We start from the raw sequence: 14616 nt of genomic DNA on the forward strand, positions 1-14616 counted from the left end.
GTTGTCAAATGATTTCCAAGAGCAGTATCGGGGGGTGGGGGGTGTCTGTTTGGAGATGGCCCTGAGTAAGGCAGGAACCTGAGGATCTCAACATGGGCCTGGAGGGGATCCAGGGCTAGAGCTGCTCTCTTGGAATGTGAATTTCAATCCCTTGCTCTGGGATTTTTCCTGAAGCTGCCAAGTGGTGCCCATGATGGGCAGCTGGCTCCAGTGCTGATGCAATCGGTGATCTGTCTGAGCTGTGAGATGATCCTTGTTTGTAAGAAAGGGCAGAAAGGTCTGGTCCCACTGCTGCCCTATTGAGTGTCCTTCCTTGCCTTGCCCTGGCATCTTGCCTTGCTTTCCCTGGATGAGAGCACAGCCCAACGGGGTTGGGCTGACACCGCTGCCAGTGACAGATATGGAGCAGAAGGCAGATTTGGGGCCAGCTGTGAGCTGGCATGGGAGCAGCAGGATGATGAGTTCTCCAATGCTGGTGCTGGTGGCACAGTGCAGGTTAAAGTGCACCCTGGATCTCTGTCACTTCTGCATGAGTAGCTGCAAAAGGACACTCAGGAGAGGAGGGTGGTGAACACATGCTGGTAACAAGCACTTCCCTGTGACTCTGAGCTGTGCTCTCCTTGGCCCCACAAGCATTTCTGTGCTCTTGAGTTGCATTAGTCTTTATCCTGGGATAGAGGGGAGCCTCTGTGGCTCTAAGGCTGTCTTCTCCCCTTTGTATTTCCCCACCCTGTGCTCCTTTAGGTTAAAGTTTTTGTTTCCCTGCCACACCCTGAGCACCTGGACACCTTGCTCATGTGTTCCCAACCCGCTCTGAATGCTGTCATCAATGTTGACATGCAAAGTCATCACAGTGATTTGACAACAGAGAGTCACAATCATCTGTGCCAACTCCAGTGTGCTCTGAAGGGCTTTTGCCCTGTTCTCCTTGAACAGCCTGCCCATCTCCTGCTGGAAAGAAGCTGAGTCTGAATGATCCCAGTAGCATTTCACAGGAGCTCTTGCATACTTTTGGGATTCCCTAGTGTGTAGCCCTGGCAGGTCTGAGGCCAGGACAGCCCTCGGGAACGGTGGCATTCACGGGAAATCTGGAATGGGGTCAATGACTGGAGAAAAGTGGGGTGCAGGAAACGAAACTGATCCAAATCTGGAGTATTTATTTTTGTCTCTTTTGTTTTTCTTCCTCCCTCCCCAAATCTGTTTCAGCAACTGTACCAGATCCTGACAGACTTTGATATTCGGTTTTATATGTATGAGCTGCTGAAGGTGAGTGGCATTGCATATGGCAGTCTGGATGGGGAGACCAGAAATGAAAGCAGCGGTAGCAGGGCTCGTGGGGCAGTGCTACTGAGTGGTTACTTCTCCTGTGTTCAGTGCAGAATCCATGTCTCATAACCTGGGAAGGCTTGGGAAGAGATCTGGTTACCTGGCTTGTTGCTGTGAGGTATTGCAGCCAAACTGGGGACCTTAGGTCACCTCCAAAGAGCCTCTGATTCTCTGGGGTCTGTCCTTTCCTCAGGAAGCATTTGTGACTGGTAGTCAGTCACCAGGTAGGGCTGTGCTTGGTCTTCCTGTGTCTCCAGCACCATTGAGCTGCTGTGAGGAAAATCAACTCCCTCCAGCCAGACCCAGGACAAGCACTGAGAGGCATTTGCAGGGCTGGAGAGCTGGGTTTCCAGGGAGACTGGAAGAGAAGGATTACCAGTTGCAGGCTTTGTTCTGCTGCACTGTTCAAATGCAGACCCAGAAGGTGACTTCTGCCCACTTGATCTTAGACTCCTGTTTCTTTGGGTGGGGGATCTAGGGCACATCAAGAATAAGCTGGCCAGCTCAGTGCCCTGTGGTCACAGAACCCTGGGAATGTGGTCGTGGGGAACAAAGCTTCTGGTTATGCCAGCTGTTATATGTTGATATAACACTGGTGTTTTCCTTTGAGACCTCCCAGCCAAAGCTTTCCCTGCCCTTCTGATGAAAGCTGAGGAGTATCCTAAATACCTCCTCTTAACTAGCCTAGCTTGCACTTCCCCGTGGAAATGCTCAGGGAGCCACATGGCAGGTCTGTGAGATGTGCTGCCCCTTCTCAGGGGTCTCCAGCTGCAGGATGTGGGAGGTAGCAGGGCATTAGGGAGAGCTTCCAGATTCAACCCATCCAAGGCAGTTCTGTGCTGACCTGCTGGAGCAGCAGCTTGACTGTGTCAGGTCTTAGCAGGGCCCTGGGATTTCTGGGCTGGCACTTTCCAATTCTCCAGCCTCTGGAAATGAGTGGAACAGGTGAGGGAAAGCCCTTTGTGCTCCAGGACTTGGTGACTGCAGGAGACTTCCTGAAAGAGATCTAGCAGGCCTGAGGGAGGCTTTCTTCTCTGCACCCCCAAGCTTGTTCATCTGTCTGCAAGGGAAGGACCTTCCTACTGGAGGTTGGAGGGAGCCTAAGGCAACCCGGGATTAGAGTGGGAGGAATGATGAAGTTTAGATGATCCAGCCTTGGCGACACAAGACACTAGAACAGCTTCATCCCTGGAAGCACTTTGTGTAACCTGTTACAGATCTCCTCTGCTGGAGATCCCAGGACCACAGTGCTGTGAGTCCTGTAGGTTGTGAGGCCACATGTCATTGCAGGGATATTCTCTCAGGCCTTGCTGTGATGGAAGCTGTTGCCTCCTTGCTTCCTGCTGTGGCAGGGGCCCAAGGACAGCGTTGCTTCCCTGGCACTGGTGTCTTGCATATTGAATGACTGCAGGCTGTACCCTCTTTCCACGCTGCTGGAGATTTCATAGCATCTGATAGATGTTGATGGATGGATCTCCCTCCCCTTGGAGATGAGAAAACAACATTCTCACCCCCCTGCTCAAGGGAACAGCTGCGTTGGGGGGGGCAAGTGGTGCAAGGTCATGGAGCTGGAGAGCTTATGTGTGCTCCTGCCTTCAAGCTTGAAGCAGCTTTGCTCTCCCTCGTGTGCTATCACTTTTTTAACTGCAGGTTTGGCTTAAATCAGCAGGATAGAGGTGACTTTCTGGCTTAAGTGTGTTTCGGGGCACAGGTGAAAAGCTGCACTGGAAGGCCATAAAAACGTATGCGTGTAAGAATTATCCCCTTCTGGGGAAGAGAGCATGACCTAGGAAGCACAGGGCTACCCAGGCTGGAGCATTGGGCTTGTCACCGGGTGGGACACGTCTCTGGATCGTGTTCTTCAATGATTGTGCAGGGAACACAGTTCCAAGACTGTGACTGCAGTCAAGATCCATAAAGGCTTGTTGCCAGGTTGCCACTTCATCCACGTGCAGCATAAGAGCTGAAAATGCCAGTTTCTTGTGCCAGGGTTACAGCACTTCCTCATGAGCTCTTGCTCCTGGCTGAGAACTGTCTATTATATTGCTAACGCTGTGCCTGTGGTTACAGCCATGTCTAATGTGTGTGTGTGTCTGCCAGGCCCTGGATTACTGTCACAGCATGGGAATCATGCACAGGGATGTCAAACCCCACAACGTCATGATAGACCACCAACAGAAAAAGGTACTGTGACACCAGGGCTTATAAGCAAGGTTTTTCTAGGAAAACTTGAAACTCTGCTGCCTCTGTACCCATAGCCTGGGCAGCTGCACAGACCCCTTTAACCTTTCTTTAGTGGCTCCCCTCCACCTGTGACAGCATCAGGAGATGGCCAAAGTCCCACTGGGGAGCACCACAGTGGGAGTCCATGGCTTCCTCACTGCTGGGATGTGCTAGTTAGGTCACAGGAAATGCTTGTACCCAGCTCACTACCGTGGAAATGGGCAGCACAGGGACTTCCCCCATTCTGGTACTGATACCCCATTGGGTGCTGTGTGTACCTGCCCCAGGGACCTGGATCTGTAGCAGGGAACTAGTTGCTGTTCCACAGGTCTTTTCTGCCAGTCAGCAGAGGCTGAACAGGCAAGGCAAGGATTATAAGGAAGGGAATCTCTTACTGGACCCACTGTCCTTCAGTAACATGGCAGGTCATCCATCCCTGGGGCTGCAGAGGAGATGGTCTGCCTTTCAGGATGTGGTGAACCCCCCTCCTACCCTGTTTTTTGCTCTCAACCCCCGGGTAAAATCAACACTGCCTTCAGCCCAGCCTCTCTAAACAGTGGGATAAGACTTTTATCTGTTGCCTAGTATGCAACGACCTGTCTGCTGTGGCTGGTGGTGCTGGTCAGGAGCCAGCTGCCCAGCAGTAACAGTGTGCTCGGACTCAAGGAGGCAGAGCAGCTCTCTAAGCTGGGCTTTGCCCCACAAGCTGGTGTTAGGGGAAAGAGCCTGAACAGAGCACTGCTGAGAGCATTCCCTGTCATCAGAGGGCCTCCCTCCACCCCAGGCTCTACACTTGCTCAAGGGATTGAGAGGTTTGGCCAGCATGGCCTCACATAAGTGCCTCCTGACTCTGTGTGTCTTTACTGTGTGTCCAGCTGCGGCTCATAGACTGGGGTCTGGCCGAATTCTACCATCCAGCTCAGGAATACAATGTCCGTGTGGCCTCCAGGTACTTCAAAGGACCAGAGCTCCTTGTGGACTACCAAGTAAGAGTCTGTCTCCTCCTTGCTACCCAGTGGTGTCACTTGTGGCTGCACTTTAGCCACCTTTGGGTTGTCTGGTTTTGCCTGTCAGGGCATTGCCTGGGTTGGAGAGAGGCTGGCTGTGAAGTGCAAAGGCTGAGGCTGCCTGTGCAGCTGGGGAACCGGGCTGTGGTGAGTGTGCCTTTTCTGACAGCTTCTCCTTTTTCCCTCAGATGTATGACTACAGCTTAGACATGTGGAGTTTAGGCTGTATGCTGGCAAGCATGATCTTCCGAAAGGAGCCCTTCTTCCACGGCCAGGACAATTATGACCAAGTAAAGACATTGCTACCTGGCTTATTGCGCGAAAAGTTTGTCCCCAGCTCATCTCTGTGTGTGTGGTGGGGAGGTTCTGAGGGTCAGATCACCATGCTGGGAGGATGTTGTTGCATGTTGGTTAAGCCATCTGGGATTTTGCTTCTCTGCCTTGTGTAGGAATTTTTTTTCTGCACGCGTTGCAAAAACAAGTTTCAAGGGAGATATTCCTTCCATCTGGGATGTTTCCAGAAGGACTGCTCTTAGATCTGGGCGGCTCTGCCTCTGCAAAAGAGTGGTGGGCTGCCCTTCTGCTTTCTGAATATGCCTTTTGTTCCAGCTGGTTCGCATCGCGAAGGTCCTGGGCACAGATGAGCTCTATGGGTATCTCAAGAAGTACCACATAGAACTGGACCCACACTTCAATGACATCCTGGGCCAGTAAGTGGAGAAGTGAAATGCTGCCCTTTTTCCTTGTGACACAGAGAGGGAGATAAACTGATGTCTGTGCCCTGGAAGCACTCTCAGCAAAGGCCTGCTCGATCTTCTGGGTCACAGTGCTGCTTGCATCATGTCATCACTGAAATGCAGGCTCTTTCCTTTTGCCTCTCCCATGATCCATCCCCTGTTTCTTCTCCCTCCTGCTCATTCACATCCTCAAAGTGGAGGTGTAGACACTGGAGTTGAGCATGGGCTGAGTTGTTCAGAGTCTCCCAGCTGAGATTCCTGAAAAGGACAAGAGGTGGATGGAATAGTGAGGACAACTTCTGTGAGGCTGGCTGGCAAGTCAGAGAAATTCTGGTCCCGAGGATGTCACCCTGCCTGCTGCCACATGCCATTGTCTAGTCCCTGTAGACAGAAAGGATCATGCCTTTTCTAGGCACAGGACATCCATACAATTGTGTAGGTATAGAAGAGGGTTTCCCCCTTTTGGCAGGTGTTTGCTGAGCAGTCGCCTGTGCAAGGAAAAGCTGTAGGCAGCGTTCATCACAGCCTCTCTTCTCAGAGGAGGATTGTGGCAGGTGATTCCCCCGGGACCTCTGGGTACTGCTGTGCTGGTGACAGCTGGTCCCTTTGCAGGCATTCCCGGAAGCGCTGGGAGAACTTCATCCACAGCGAGAACAGACACCTGGTCAGTCCTGAAGTCCTCGACCTCCTGGACAAGCTCCTGCGATATGACCATCAACAGAGGCTGACTGCCAAGGAGGCCATGGAGCACCCCTATTTTTGTGAGTCTGTGGAGTAGCTGGGGCCTGCTGGGATGGAGCTGTGGGTTATGGAGGTGAATTTTGGCTCCCTGCTCCACAGAAGCCTTAGCAGCTCTGTGAGTTTCCAGGGCAGCTTCTCTGGAAGGATTTGCCCGGGTGGAGCTTCCGCTTTTATTAAATACTGTTTCCTCTTCCTGCCTGCTCTGTCTCCTGCAGATCCAGTGGTGAAGGAGCAGTCCCAGCCCAGCTCAGAAAACGCTGTGCTCTCCAGTGGCATGACAACAGCACGATGAGGACTGGAAAACGACGGGTAATTCAAGATGTTTACAAATAAAAGCAAAACCTTCGGTCACACAGTGAAGGGAAAAGAACCAAGGACCCCCCCCCTTCTTCCCCTCCCCTTTATACTCGACAGAAATCTAACCTTGGGGGGGGTCATAAACCTCAGTTCCTCTCTGGTGGTTGTGGTTAATGTAACTCTAACCCTGTGGTACCAAAGCCCTGGGCAAATGGTCTTGCAAGAGCTAAACATGTAGTGATATCCCCAGGGCTCCACACAACTGATTCTGGTTCACATCTCTATGGATCCTTCTCTTCCTTCTCAGTCCAGCCTTCCCCACCACGCTGGTGGGGACAAATTGGTCGTTCTACCATCAGCCCTTAGCATGCCTCTTTCTAAACTTGCCTTTCTGACTTGTAGTCTCTGAATGAACCAAATTCAGGCTGGGGGTCAGCAGGTGCAACTCTGTTTTGAGGTCTAAGTCCTTACTGCTCACTCTGGGCTTGAATTTGGCCCTTGAATTCCAGTTTCAATTGTGAATGCCGGGGTGGTTGGGGGGAGGGCGGGGGGGAGTTTGACAAAAAACAACCCACAAACCCAGCAGCATCTCAGGATTAGTTTGGAGCATTTAAACGAAGGCACTGATCCGAGTTGCTGGGGAGAGGAGATCCCCCCCTCCAGTGTGTTTGACAAAGGCTCACTCTGAGAAGAAACTCAATAGACCTGCTTTGGAAACTTGTGAATGTGAGGGCTGCTCTTGTGGCAGGAGAGGGGAGGGACTATCCAGACTTTCCCACCAAGCTCAGGAAAGTCAGTGTTGCAAGATTTCTTGTGATAGGTGTGCAACCACGTACCTCATGACGTGGCTCCCATGAGAATTTGTGCCAGACGCAGACTTGTGCCAGAGCACAGCTCTGGGGCGGTTCAATCCAGCACCGCAGGATGGAGGAGTGGAGAGGAGGCCAGGGAGGAGAGCACAGGGAGGGGGGAGGATCAACAAACAGCGTCGGGGCGGGGGCTGTGCAGCTACTGATCCAGGACTTGGGATCCCACACAGTGTTTTAACAAAGTCAGCCATTTGTTGAATTCTGGGGTGCCGATCCTGTTGGGGGGTGGGGGGTTCGTCTTGTGGGTTCTTTCATCAGATCCCTCGATGGCTTTATAGCCCCACAATTCACAGTTGCCTCCTCTACTTGTTCTGTGTGTAACTTCATCAAGTGGTTCTGGTGACACTCAAACCTAGACGCTGGAGATAGTGTTTTCCCACCAGCACCTAAACACAGAATTTCCTTCTGCGGCATTGTTGAAATAGTTAATTTTTTTATAAGGTTGCAATGTTTCTATTTGAAACATCTGTTTACATTCCATATTCCAATAAAGTTCTATTGGCATCGACAGCAGGTCAATCCATTTGTATAATTCACTGAAACCAATAAATATCTATACGTCTGAACGTCTGCCGTCTCAAATCTATGTGATAGCCAGAGGGCCTGAGAGCTGAAGGCCTTGTCTCCTCCAGGAGGGCAGGTTGGCTCTTCCAGCCCCTCTTGTCTGAGTTTTTTGGGATGTCTCACTCAGTCTTTGGTTGCAGTTCTTCATGCTGTCAGCCCTGAGAGTTTCACTGTGGCAGATTGTCTGCGCTGCCACGGGGCCACAGAGGAGGTGTGAGATTTTGGGAGTCGGCTCTTGAGGTACATTGGACTCAAACAGCCGGTGCCTGAGGGACCATCCTCGGGCTGTCTGTTACCTGGCAGATCAGACCACGTCACCGATGCGTGGCTGGAAGCTGGGGGGTCTCCACGTGTGTACCCCCTGCTCGTCTGCTCTCAGCCTGGGTGGATGGCTTTTTCTAAAGATGTGCTGAGCAGGGAGTAGTTCTTCTTTCCTCCCACCCTGGGAGGTGAGTGGTGCACGAGAGCAGTTATGTGTGTCCAGGCTGAGGAGCAGCCTGTGATGTGCTGCTGTGCCACATGGCCTTGCTGACATTTGCTCTCCTGCTGAGGCCGCTGAAGGTGTTGGCAAGTGTTCCCAGCCCTCTCTTCCATATGCCCAACCTCTGGACTGCCTGGCCTGAGGGGCAGGAGGGTCTCTTGTGCTCTTAAGCTGTGCTACTACCAGCAGGGCTGATTTGGGGTTTTAACATCGAGTTTTGGACCAATTTTTAAACATGTATTGAATTGCTCCATGGAGAAGTGGCAGGAGTGGATGTTTCTCATGGCCTGTCCGAGTTGCTATGGGAGAAGCTTGTCCGTTTTCCAGCTCTTGTGTGTTGGCATTCCCAGCTTCTGGAGGGACAAGGCAGAAGAGGTGTGGAGAAGAATGGGTTGAGTGTGGGAATTTTAATAGGTGGAAAATGTTGGTCGCTGTATATGAGTGCTTGATAGTGTCCAAACCTGATTGTGGAATTTCAAGGTGGTGCTTTGGGAAGTATTGTTTCTGTAAACTTGAGTCAGAAATTCTTTCCTGGTACCCTCAAGCAGAGGAAGTGAGTTGTTCTTCCAGCAAATTAAATGGTTTTCCCTGGTTGCAGTAAGCAGAGAGGCTGGAACAACCTGCCCCTTATCTCCCCACATCCCTACCCCAGCTCTAGAGTAGGATGAGCAGAGACAGATTGATCCCGGAGGAAAACAGCAGCTGAGCAAGAGTAGCCTGGGAGCAAGAGGGTGTGGATCCCAGGGATCTGATCCTAGGGCAGTGTGGGTGCTTCACTGCAGCTCGTATCAGTTTGTCTCTGCAGCCAGTGGCCCTCCCAGCACTCGGAACAGAAAACCCTTCTCTGGACCTTAGCAAAGTGTCCTCCTGCTTGTAGGGACAGCTGGGAACTGGGGAAGAGTGTCTTGTCCTGAGGAAGTAAGAGGACTGAGAGACATGCATCTTCATTCCTGGCCTTTCAGGTGGCCTGGCCCCAGCTTTCTAGCAGAGGTAGAGCGTGGGTTTGGCTGAATGCCTTGTAAGAGGAGAGGCTCCAAACCAGAGCCCTGGCAGGCACTGAGGGATGCATAGGAGATGGATGCAGTAAGCAACTTCGCCACCTTGCCCATGCCTGTTTCTAGTGTGCTGTGTCATGATGGGAGTCTTGAATGGGTCTAGAGAAGGTATTTGCAGCAGCAGAGGGAAACTTAACACAGGAGGCTGGGGAGAAAAAAGTCCAAACTTGTGTCTGGCTGTCCATGAAAGTTCTGCTTTGCTGGACTACGTCTCCCCATTACCTTCCTCGGTCCTGCCTTCCCCTCTTGCCCCTTCCAAAGCCAGGCTTAGGTTCCCCTGCTGCCCCCACATCCAGAGGGCCACGGAGAGTACCCCGGAGGGTGGCAGGGCGTGGGGCAGCGTGCCCAGCCATCTCCTCGTCGCCTGGTGCTGGAGCTCTGCACTGAGCTGGCAGTGCCCCGTGACGCTCACTTCCCTCCTCCCGTCTCTCCTCAGGTCCGATGCTGTTGCTCCCAATTTTCCATAAGCAGAATGAGAACCAAATCAAACGTCCCATCGGCGCGTGTAGAGCGACGGCGGGCGGACTGCGCGGCGCGGGCAGGGCTCGGAGCGGGCGGCGCGCCTGGGCCGGACGGCACTCGCCCCGCGGTGACCTCAGCCCTTCCCTCCAGGCCTTAAAGGTTCTCCTGCCTCTGGTTCCTTGTTGAGCTCTTCCTGACCCAGAAAGCATGGAAATGTGAAGGGTGTGCAAAGCAGTTGTTGGTTAGTTGTTCCTTCCTCTGTTCTGGCTGTTGCCCCCCCCAGCCCCTGATGGACCACGGTTAGCCAGCTTGTGCCCGTCTCTGCCAGGACACGGGGGCTGCAGGGGGTGTAGTATCATGATGGACAGTTCTATACTATAATTAAAAGAATTCTATATTGTTGAATAAAAGTTTTGAAAGAAGCGTGCAAGGAGGAGTATTCAGTGGGGAGGGAGCTGCAGAGTGCTGGCAGTGTGAGCTGTTTGCTGTGCCCTGCTGGGACAGGCTGGGCGAGGAGAGCAGGAGGAACTTGTTGTACAAAATCACCGTGAGCAGAGGCAGAGGAGCCACTTGCCACCTTTGGGGGTGTTCCTCCTTTGGAGATGTCTCTCCTTAGGCCCTACACTCTTATGGAGGTGCCTGCCTGGGTGGTGGTCTGAGTGCTAATGTTGATACCTGCTTTTCCTGTCCCGGGAGGGCTTGAGCATGGCTCTGTCTCTGTACCACTGGAGCTCCCATCTCTTCCTCTTTCTTGGTCTGAGGCCCTCCTCCTTCCCAACACCATCACTGCAAAGCCCTGAGCTTGGAGCTCCTGCCCGTGGGCCTCTGCATTGCAGGAGTTCCCCTCAGATGTGGTGCTTCACAGGCAGCTCTTGGGAGAGTCTGGCTGCAGTGCTGGTGGCTTGGCTAGGCTGGGCTCTGGTCTTAGATGTTAATGGACTGCTTGAAACTCTGGTCTAAAAGCCTCCAGCTGGAATCTGCGTGACTGTACACGGTCATTTCTCTTCTGTTGTCCCATTCCTTCACTGCTCATATGTTTTTCCCTACACAGTTTTTCCTATACTGAAGCTGCCCAGGCTAAGGGTACCTCTGAGGCAAGGCTTTTGCCTGGGAAGAGAGACCTGTTGCTGGTTCCCAGGGAGGGGAGTTCAGGTAAGGTGAGTCATGGGCTCCTGCCAGCACAGAACCACATGGAGCTGCTCTCACCCAGCCCTGGGCACTGGCCAAAGTGGAAACCCAGGAGTGAGTCCTTGCACAAAGCCTGTGAGGGGTACAGGTGGAAATCTGTCCTGGTGTGTCACACCTGGAGATGTGCAAATGTGGGGCCAGATGTGGACATGGGCATCAGGTAAGTTCAACCTATTGATGCTGTAAGGCAGAGCTTGGTTCATTGCCAAGGCACGGTGTAATGACAGCCCTGTTGTATCGAGGACTCTGCTGATCTCTGGTAAAGAAAGTCATCAAGACTTTCTTTGGCTGGTGTAGATCTGGCCAGTGGTGAGAGCCTGTCCCTGCAGGGAAGAGCCCTTGCCAGAGTCCACCTGAGGTTCACGGGCACTGGGCAGCAGTGCTGGGAGCTTGTGCTGAACTGAGATCCCTGCAGCATGGTGGCACATCCAAGCACTGTTGCTGCTTCATCCATCCATCCATCTCCTGACACTGTTGGATCATGTTCCCCATTCCCACCTGCTGCCTGCTGCAGCCCATGTGCTCTCCAAGTCATCAGCTTGTGTCCAAAAGATGCTCCCAGTGACCCTTTTAACTGTGCTTTGTTAGAAATAAATTCTTTGCCTACCTGTTTTTGTCTCCACTTTGTCTGACATCAGAAAGGTTTTCCTCATTTTCACCCCTTGCTCCATTTGTTGCATGGGCGTCCCACCAAGGCAATGTGGTCTCCTTCCCTGATTTTCTCTCCCAAATTGCTCCAGCACATATTGGCACTGCCTTCTTCTGCACCCACTGATGGTTACACCCTTGTTCTCTTCTGATCCCTTGCTCAGCAGCAGCTCAGCTTCCTCCTGTACTGCTCAGAGTTCAGCCAGTATGAGATGCACAGCGTTTCTCTGGGTTCCTTCAGCACCCAAAGTCACTTTTGGGCCTTGCCTCCCCTTGCATGTGGTGGCTTTGGATCTCCTGCCTGATCTTCTTTTTAGTTTCCTCATTACAGCTGCCCTTCATCCAGTGCTGCTCCTGCAGGAAAATCCAGACTGGAGTCATCTGGACAAATCACAGGTCCTCACACTCCTGTAGGAGTCATTGCTTTGTTCTTGGTTTTGCCATGCTCTGAAGGCTTTTGGCTCACAGAGGAACTGACTGAATTCTGTGTTGGTTTTACTGGTCCAAGCACTGTCCTTGGATCTGGCCCAGCCCCAGGCATCTGCTCTCCAGCGATGGCCTCAGCCAAGAGGTTGTTGGCCTGGGTTAGGATTTCCCAGTGAACCTGGACTGTGTGCTCCAGGGCAAGCACAGGCTTGGTGATACTGGAGAGACCTGCTACATTTTGCTCTGCGCCCAGCAGTGGGAAACTTCAGAGGAGCAACATTTCAGAAGCTTCCTGAAGATCTCATTCCTCTGAAGGCATCGGATTGCTGGCAAGTCTGAAGGGCAGGAAATATTTTAGTGGGCAGTTATTTCTGGAGCTGGCAACCTCTGCTCACTTCTTGGACCATAGTATTCTGTTAGGATGGGCCTTTTCCTCCATCTGCTCCCCAAAATCCAATCCCTCTACATTCTGGAAATTGGGATGATGTACCATGCCAACATCTTCCTTCTGATCTTCCAGGTGGATAACATCAGTGTGTGAGTCTCTCTGAAATACATCTGGGGGAGGCCTTTTCCCGAATTCCAGCCCCAACCACTGATACGGGTTAGTGATTTACAGGCCTCTCTGTCTCTGTCCTCTCCTTTAGCCCACACATGCCCAAGGAAGGAGGAGAGGCAATGGGTATTTTGTAAAAATTAATTGAGAAACGGGGAAAATTTGAAACCACAACATATTTCTGCGTGCAGCAAAACATGACATTGAAGTGGTAAGTGGAGAGCTTGTGAACGAGCCGGCTGTTCAGGAATGGCAGCTGGATATTTGTCCCAGTTGTCTCTTACCATCTGATTAAGGGAACAAGTAATTTCATCGTGCCATATAAAGTGTACTCTAACCCACTGACTAAATATAGCTGATCATTTCTAACTAATGCCTTGTTTGTGAGAGGAATTGTCAAGGAAGGAGAAAGCTGTTAACCTGGGTACTGGGAGGGACTGAGCCCTTGGGACAATCAGAGCATTCGTAGACCAAGGGAGGGACAAAAGCAGACAATGTTGTTGTCATTGGGATTTGGATGGGGTATTAGTTAGCAGCAAGGGCTACACAGGAGAAGCCTGGAGTTAACCTGAAGAACCATAAAGCTGATGCAAGATGGTCATTTTTGTGCTGTTTACTGTCTGTACATTGAAAATAGATGGGACAGGTGTTATTACAGCAGGAAGAAATGTAATATGTGTCAGTTTAAAAATGTAATTTCTAGCCCCAGCTGTTCCTCTTAAGCCTCTTCAGCTGTGCAAGGCCCCATCTCTACTCAAAGACATTCTCACATCAGTAAATCAGCCCCCACCCCAATATTGCCATGGTTCTGTATCTTATCCCTGCCTGACTTAGAGCAGCAAGTAGATGCAGGAGGTTCTGCACAGGTGGTGCTGATATGTTTGGGAGCTTTCCTGCTCCTCCCTAGTGCTGTGTCCAGTCTGCCTGGTGATTGGTGTCTTTGGTGTCAGCTAGAGCAGAATCTGGCCCATTTCCACGTGGAAATGAAGCAGTTCTGGCCTGAAATGCTGTCTGAGGAATTCCACCATGACAGCAAGCACGATGCCATTCTAGGACAACCTCCTGCACCAGCTGATGCTCAGGAGGCTCCTCAGGAGGGCACGGGATTCCAGACATCCCAGTGGTTTTTGACCTAGCAAGGCAGCAGACTCCAGCACCAGCACGTCCCTGTGAGTGCAGCATTAGTGTGTGGCACAGAGAGCTCCGAGCACGTGGCTGCAGCCAGCTCCAGCCTGGATGGCACCGGAGGACTGGGAAATGGCTTGACGGAGAGTGGTTGGGATGTGCCCACCGCCATTGTGTGACTGAAACATCCTTCCCCTCCACTCCCGTCAATGGTGTTTGCCTTTCCCTTGGCCACTGAGGTACAGGAAAGGGCCTGGGCCTGTCTTGGAAGACACGAGTCAGGAAACAGCTTGGGAGGGACAGGAGCTGCTTTCCGGGACTCTCACTTCACAGTAGTGCTCCCCAAAAACGCAGGTCCACAGGGGCAGGGCTAAGCTTTGAGCAGTGAGCTTTGGCCACTCCTGTTTTAATGGAACTGCTGGCATTGCACAGGAATTCCAAGAGGTGTGTGTACCTGCTGCTGCTCACGGGCTGCTCCTGGCAGCACCGGGACTGGGAGGGAGGGCAGGATGTGTCACCTGCTGGGGCAAGTGAATGTTGGGCATCTGGGAATTAGTGGGGCTAAAGGAAGCGACAAAGTGGAACCAGCACCATCCAGATGCTTTAGTCTTGTAAAACCAGCACAGGGAGAAATGGAACCCCTCGGATGAAAGCGCAGAGCGAAGGCTGAGGAACACTTAAAGGGCAAAGAGCATCCTTGGGAAGAGCAAACCACAGCGTCGCCTTTGGACTGAGGGTCGTGAATTGCAGGGGGAGAACTGGGATGTTTTAGCAGTGCCCCCCCCCACACAAGGCCCAGGGGCTCAGGGGATGTGGCACCAGCCACAGCGGACCGGGCACGGCTGTGCGGCTTGGAACGGGCTCGGCTCCAGCAGCTCTGCCGAGTGACTCGAGGACAGGCCGCGGCCGGC

General features: G+C 52.3%; 1 protein-coding gene across 2 annotated transcripts in view; it reads left to right on the forward strand.

Moving 5' to 3' along the window:
- CSNK2A2 (casein kinase 2 alpha 2) overlaps positions 1-11560 on the forward strand; it is a 28370-nt gene extending 16810 nt beyond the window's left edge. The window contains exons 5-12 of one of the 2 annotated variants that reach the window (XM_027734000.2): positions 1207-1266; positions 3427-3510; positions 4425-4535; positions 4745-4846; positions 5166-5266; positions 5906-6054; positions 6250-6343; positions 9737-11560. In XM_027734000.2, the coding sequence (XP_027589801.1) occupies positions 1207-1266; positions 3427-3510; positions 4425-4535; positions 4745-4846; positions 5166-5266; positions 5906-6054; positions 6250-6326 (684 nt within the window). In that variant the 3' untranslated portion in view covers positions 6327-6343; positions 9737-11560. Of the gene's footprint in view, positions 1-1206; positions 1267-3426; positions 3511-4424; positions 4536-4744; positions 4847-5165; positions 5267-5905; positions 6055-6249; positions 7767-9736 lie in introns of those variants that run through there. The other variant, XM_039382876.1, reaches the window with a different exon arrangement.
- The last annotated feature ends 3056 nt before the right edge of the window (positions 11561-14616 follow it).

The sequence above is a fragment of the Pipra filicauda genome, unplaced genomic scaffold (genome assembly GCF_003945595.2).
Source record: "Pipra filicauda isolate LSUMZ 115617 unplaced genomic scaffold, ASM394559v2 scaffold289_size944018_pilon, whole genome shotgun sequence".
Lineage (NCBI taxonomy): Eukaryota > Metazoa > Chordata > Aves > Passeriformes > Pipridae > Pipra > Pipra filicauda.